At 36.4% G+C, this 7,449-nt stretch overlaps 1 protein-coding gene across 1 annotated transcript; it reads right to left on the bottom strand.

Annotated features, from left to right (window-relative positions):
* Positions 1-3,473: 3,473 nt before the first annotated feature.
* NCS57_01187300 (Beta-glucosidase) lies at positions 3,474-6,267 on the bottom strand (the record flags this gene model as incomplete). The annotated part of the gene is made up of 5 exons (XM_053061569.1): positions 3,474-4,752; positions 4,806-5,643; positions 5,700-5,880; positions 5,938-6,078; positions 6,136-6,267. The coding sequence occupies 5 exons, from the start codon at positions 6,265-6,267 to the stop codon at positions 3,474-3,476; spliced, it is 2,571 nt and encodes an 856-aa protein (XP_052909955.1).
* Between the last annotated feature and the right edge of the window lie 1,182 nt (positions 6,268-7,449).

The raw sequence follows: 7,449 nt of genomic DNA, 5'->3' as shown, positions 1-7,449 counted from the left end.
TTTTATTTACTTTAGCTTCTTAATATTAAGTATTTTAATATATTAAAATAAACTTATAATTAAAAAATAAAATAATTAATTAAATACTTTATAACTTATATTTTAAAAATTAAATTCTTTTTAGCTTTTTATATTATATATAAGATTATTATAATAAAGAGAAATATTAAGGGGGCTTTTAAAAAAGCTAATCTTATTCCCCTTAACCTAAAAACTATAATCTTAAAGCTTAATATATAGCTATAGACTCTAATACTTACTAAGAAGAGATCTAAGCTCTTAACCTCTTAGGTCTTAAGGACCCTAAGGATTATACTTAAGGCTAGATCTTAATCTAAATACCTTAAAAGATAAATTAAAAGGTATTAAAATAGCTCGTTAGAGTTAATTCTTAAAGCCCTAAGGTCTCTTAAGAAGAGAATAAAAATAATTATATATTAAGTTACCTTATTAATTACTAAGAATAAAAACCTATAAGAGGTAAATAAAATACTTAGTTAATACTAAAAGGTAAAAAAAACCTAATTATAAAAAAGAAAAGTTATAATAATAAAAGAAAAAAAATATATAATTAATTAAAAAGATATTAATATATAAATAATAATTAAATTATTAAGATATAATAATTAAAAAAGATTAATATAACTAAGGATTTAATATTATAATATTTATAGCTAGCTTAGCTATAATATATAGACTTATTAAGTAATAATTAAGATATCTAAAGAAGAGTATAATAAGTAATTTTAATTAATTAAATAATTTATAGTATTTTTATTATAATTCTTATTTAAAAGGTTAAGATTTTTAATATACTTACTTATTTAGTATATTTATTATATATATATATTAAGGTAATAAATAATATTATTAAAAAATAATATAAAAGTATAATAATAAAAAAGATATAAAAATAAGTATAGTAAAAAAAAAAATAAAATAAAATAAAATATAATAAAAATAATAATAAAGATAATATATATAATAAGCGAGTAGGATAGACAAGTAAGTGGGATAAAAATCCCTTAACTTATATTATCTCTATTTAATTAATGAATTTATTATTTATTACTAAAAAAGATATCTAGCTTAAATACTAAGGCTAGAATCCTTCTTACCCTTTAAGCCCTTTAAAATAACCTAAAACTAAGCCTCTAGCGCGCTATAGAGATATATAATATTTATTATATAAAGCTCTAGCGCCGGTAATAAGGCATCTAGTCTTAATATAATACTATCCCTAAATTATATAAACTATTAGATCTAGAAGAATAGATTCTTATTTATTTTATTTTTAATCTAGATTCTCGAGGATTCCCCCCTTAGCTTTATAATATAAAAGAAATAGCTAATTAATTACTTATTAACCGCGATATATTATTAGTTAATACTTACTAGGCTTTAAACTTTATTAAGTAATACTTAGCCTTTAAGATATATTTTTTTTATAAATATAATTATTAAATAATAAAGTATAAAGACTTAATAATTATCTATAATTAATTTTAGCTTATAGTAAATATAATTATAAAATATAATATCTAATTAGATAATATCTATAACTTTAATAAAATTAGCTTTCTTATAGGTATAATTATAAGTAAAATAATTATTATAGGCTTAGAAAGGTATTTAAAGCTAAAATTAATATAGCCTAGGAACTAAGAATAGATTATAATTATTTAAGTAATTAATATAAAAGGCTAGGTAATCTAGTTATTTATTATTAATATAGGCTAATATTATCTTACTAATTAATACTAAGATAATAACCTCTTAGGCGATTAAGTTATTATAATAACTTAAAATAGCTAGATTAATAATAAGACTAATTTAAAATAGCTAAAATACTTTAATTAATATATAACTAAATAATTAAATAAATATTATTATCTTTTAATCCTTAATAGCTATAAAAATTATTATTTTATTAAATTTAAGAAATATTATAAAAAAAAAAAGATTATTTAGTTTTATATATTACCTTATTTCTTTTATTTATTCTAGCCCCTTAATATTAAGTACTTTAGGCTATTTAAAAAGGCTTATAATTAAGAAATAAAGTATTTAATTAGATACTTTATTACTTATATTTTAAAGATTAAGTTCTTTTTAGCTTTTTATATTATATATAAGGCTATTATAATAAAAAGAAATATTAGGGGGGCTTTTAAAAGAGCTAGCCTTATTTCTCTTAACCTAAAAACTATAGTCTTAAAGCTTAATATATAGCTATAAATACTAATATTAATTAAGGAGGTAGCTAAATTATTAACCCTTTAGGCTTTAAAGACCTTAAAGACTATACTTAAGGCCTAATCTTAATCTAAATACCTTAAAAAATAGATTAGAAGATACTAAAGTAGCTCTCTAGAGTTAATTCTTAAAGTATTAAAATCTCTTATAAAGGGAATAAAAGTAATTATATATAAGATAGCTCTCGTAAGGGTAGAGGTCTAAGACCTTTAATAGGTAAATAAGATACTAAGCCGGCGCTAGAGGGCAAAAAGGATTAAATTATAGAAAAGAGGGGTAATAATAATAGAGGAAAGAAGGTAAGTAATTAATTAAATAGATATAGATATATAAGTAATAGCCGAATTATCGAGGAGTAGTAATTAAGGGAGGTTAATTAGACTAGGTATTCGGCGATATAGTATTTATAGTAAGCCTAGGTATAATATAAGGACTTATTAGATAATAATTAAGATATCTAGGGAAGAGTATAATAAGTAATTTTATTTAATTAAATAGTTTATAGTATTTTTATAATAGTTTTTAATCTTAGGGGTAAGGAAAAGTATCCCACTTGCTTATTTATCTTACTTACTTATTATATATATTATATATATTATTAAGAAAAAATATAATAAAATAAATAAATTAATTAATTAATATAAATTAATTTAATTAATAAGAAAATAATAAATATAATAAGTTATATAAAATAAGAAATTATTAAATATTATTAAATTATAATAAATTAGATATTAATAAAAATATTAAAAAAGTATTTAAATAATATAATAAGAATTAATAAATAAAAATAAAAAACAAATAAGTATAAATAATTAAACCTCGGGGTAAGATTAATATTTTAGGATATTTAAGAAATAATAAGTATATATAAATACTTATGCCTAGGTTTAAAGAGGGGACTTTAAGGGATTTAAAGTAAGGAGGATATATAAATAGCTGCCCCTAGGTTTAGAGGTAAAAAAAAACTTATAAGAAATATAATTTTTAAGCCTAACTCTATTAAATATAAGTAGTTTTTACTTAGTAATAGTAAATTATAATATAACTATATATTTTTTATTACTTAATAATATATTACTATAGGTCTTATTATACTAATATATTATTTTTTCCTAATTAAGCACAAATTAGTAAATAATCTTTAAAGAATTACTATAAATATAATAGATATATATCTCTAACTAACATAGCTAGCAACTAACTATAAATCGACTTTAGCTTAACTCGTGAACCCAAGTGATCTCCTTTGGGACCTTAACTGCCCAAGCCGGAGATGCATTTAGCGCAGTGGTCCCGATTAGGCTATCAAACTCGCTATTGGCATCTATAATCCATATCCTCTTCTTTAGATCATACACTCCCAGGCTATATGCATCCAGCTGGAGGTTAACAGTTGCTTGGTCCCCAGACGCCAAGGTGGGCGATTTACCAAAAGCACACACTTGCTTTTTGGGTCTTCGCAAACGCCTCGGGGCCCTCTGAGAGCTCCAAGCGATGACGGTCTCTCGGCCAGCCACGTCGCTCCCGCCAGTGTTGCGTACATGAACAGAAAGAGTCAACACGGAGTTTTTTAAGAGAATGGGAGAACTGATCTGGCCTGCCTTGAGCTCGAAAGTGCTGTACGATAGCCCAAAGCCAAGAGGCAACATGGGCAGCGTGTCTATTAAGTCCCACCATCTGTACCCGACATAGACGCCCTCGGAGTACTCGGACACGCCTTGGTCTCCTGGGAAGGATGAGAAAGCGGGACAGTCTTCGACTCTCTTGGGGAAAGTGATGGGAAGACGTCCAGAGGGATTGTATTTGCCGACGATGACCGAAGCAGCAGCGTTGCCCAACTCCTGGCCTTGGTACCAAGTGAACAGCACAGCTTGGACCTTGCTGATCCAGGAGTCCATCTGCACGGGCGTTCCAGCCTGGACAATGACAATGGTGCGCTTGCATACTGTGGCAACCTCTTCAATTAAACTCACCTGCTCTCCAGGTAGCTCGAACGAAGGAATGTCCTGACCTTCCGTCTCCCATTCCTTGTCTCGGCCGACCACGATGATGGCGGCGTCAGCATCCTCGGCCAGTGACGCGGCTTGTTTGACCTGATCGACAAAGTCTTGCTCTTGATAACCAATTCTCGCTCCTTGGAATTTATCTTCCATGGGATCAATCTCAACAAGCAGGGTTCTGCTTAGTTGCCTATCGTGAGAGAGATAATCGACGCGGATCGCGTAGTCCCTTCCGGCTTTAACATCCAGGGCGATGATGGTTTCCTCACTACCGTAAGTGAAGAATAAAGAGCCCTTCTCGTCAAAGGCACCTGACGGAGATGCGATTTCAACACCATCGAGGAAGAGCTTCGAGGGCCCAATGCTGGCAAGAGATAGTTGATGTTGACCAGAAGTAGGGGGTGTAAGGATGGTGCGAATGCGGAAGGCAAAGCCGGTCTCGCGGTTGATCTCAGGTGGCATCACACCGTAGGCTATAAAATAGAGGTCGTCACTGATTCTGTTTAGCCCATGTTTCTCTTGAGTACTTGTATCCGGCCAACTCACATGTGGGTTGTTGCAACTGGCTTAGCATCGAAATCGTGGCCGATGAACCAGTCAACAGCAGCGCCCGGGCTATCCGTGTCGGGATTTCGAACAAATTCCGACCGTATTGTCGGCAGGTATCGATTGGCCTTCGCTCCAGGGGCAAAAACAACATTGGTTGAAGTGCCATCGAATTCCTTCTCCACTGACTCAAAGACAGATGTCCAATATGGCGCTCTGATGTAGGAACTGCCTCCGCCGCCAGCGACGACCTTCTTGGCATTCGGACCGAGGACGGCGAGTTTCTTGATGTTCTCTGAAGGTTGGATAGGGAGACTGCTTGCGTCGTTCTTGAGCATGACGATGCCTGCACAAGCTGCCCGAAACAGCAACATGTTGACGTCTGGATCGTTTTTGCAGAATTCAGGGCTGTCTCGTGAATCCTGGAGGCGCCCCGTCTTCCGCAAAAGGCTGATCAAACGCCGGGCTGAGTCGTCAATGCACTTCAAGTCAAGCAGTCCTTCCCTGATGGGAACCTCCAGGGCATCTTTGGTCCTTCTGAGTGGTGGACCAGGCACCTCAAGATCTAGGCCTGCATTGATAGACTCGGCCGAGGTGTTGGTTCCTCCCCAGTCACTCATAAACAGGCCTTCCCATCCCCACTCTTTTCGGACGATATCCGTAAGGATCTCCGTATGGGAATTCATGTGGTGTCCGTTCACCAAGTTGTAGGATGTCATCATGCACCACGGGTCTGCTTCGCGAACAACCATCTGAAAGGGCAGCAGATAGACCTCTCGAAGCGCACGCTGAGAGATGATGGCATTGTACTTGAAGCGGAGGGTTTCTTGGTCGTTGGCTATTGACATATATTAGTCCTGGTAAGCCTTTCGATGACGCCCCAATGACGCTTACCGACAAAGTGTTTCGGTGTTGCAGCTATTCCCCGAGACTGCACACCGCGTACATGAGCCGACGCCAGTTTTCCTGTCAAGTAGGGATCTTCGCTGAAGGACTCAAAGTTGCGTCCACCAAGGGGATGACGGTGAATGCCCATTGTTGGAGCCAGGATGGCAGAGGCCGACTTGGTTTTGCACTAGAGACGTCGTCAATCAGTATCAGTTGAGAAGAGACATGGTCCACATCTTCATACCTCTTCCGCAAGAGCTTCACCTATCTCATACATGAGATCTACATCCCACGTGGCACCCAAGCTGACGCCGCTCGGGAAGAATGCTGCAGGCACACTCTCCCCAAAAATTTCACCTCGGGCACCAGATGGGCCGTCCGAGAGCTGGCGTAATGGTGTCAGCAATATAATCCATTCTATTGAAGCTTGATGGAAGATTACCTTCATGTTTGGAATACCCAAGCGAGGAATGGCCGTGGTTCGCCATGTTGATGCGCCAGCCATGAGACTGAGCTTCTCGTCAAGTGTGAGCTGAGAGACTAGCGCCTCAATGCCATTGTCGTCCGACACCATTGTCATAAAAGTTACCAGCTGCTTGGAATACGTGCGGCGATTGATCTGAGTTGGAAAAAGAAGCCTCAGCCACCTGGAAGCTGGCCCTTAAGTACCCGCCTGGCCGACGTTGCTCCCCGCAGTTGACTTGTGGAGGTCTAGTCCAGCAGGCCAAGCTTTCCAGGAAGCGGAGTTTGGCCTCCAACTCGGCACGGAGTGGAATCTAGATTCCGTGGACGTGGGGGATAACTTGATAAGAGAAAGATGATGGATCTGGGGTGAGAAGTGTCGGAATGTGTATTCCGCTTGTGATTGGCGATGACCTTCCAGACTAATCTGACCACAACCTATAATGTCTAGGCCTTGAGCCTCTGAAAGGAGTAGAAGGTCTGATTTAAACCTTTTGTCGGTCTTCTGTCTTCTGGCTCAGTTGACGCACCAAGGGGTGGGCTTCAACTATACCAAAGCACACATTATCAACACATCATAGCATCATATCCCAATGCTAACATCGCAGCCTTTTTTTTTTTTTTTTTTTTTTTTTGGTTTTTCGTACCTTTTGTCACCACCTCAACCAAACCTAGGGCCTCCATCCCCCAACGTCTATGCCGAGGAGCTCTTTGAGCCATTTATCGACAAGAATAGCCTGCGACGACCATGTCGACTCCAGCCCAAACAGCTGGTGAACCCAGTTTATATCAACTGCCAAGCATTGCTGTTCCTTCTTTACAGGAAGCCATCGTCACGGCCGAGGTAGGCCCTTCGCTTGCGCTACGGCGCCAGAGTATCCCAGTTCGGGATCCAGAGATGGGAGAAGTCGTTGTCGAAATTATATGCACCGGGATTTGTCGAAGTGTGAGTTGATTCAACAATCGTCGAGTCTTGACGAGTTCTTATCCGTGTGCAAGGACATATACTTCTCAGTTGGGCCAGAGGCTGGTTTCCCACAACACAACCAAATCGCAGGTCACGAGGGGATTGGTCGCGTTGTAAAGTCTCATGATCCCGCCGTGTTGGGGCGTCCTGTCGCCATCCAGTACCTGGCGTCAGCTTGCCATTCGTGCACATATTGCCTCCGCGGACTTCAGACGTCATGCCCCCGGCAGCTAAACACCACCAAGGATGTCAGCGGTACGTTTCAGAGGTTTGCCACGCTCCCAGTGTCATGTCTTTTGCCATTGTCCGAGGATATGGTTGATTACG

Source organism: Fusarium keratoplasticum, chromosome 9 (genome assembly GCF_025433545.1).
Source record: "Fusarium keratoplasticum isolate Fu6.1 chromosome 9, whole genome shotgun sequence".
Taxonomy (NCBI): Eukaryota; Fungi; Ascomycota; class Sordariomycetes; order Hypocreales; family Nectriaceae; genus Fusarium; species Fusarium keratoplasticum.
This window is presented reverse-complemented; position numbering and strand designations above follow the sequence as displayed.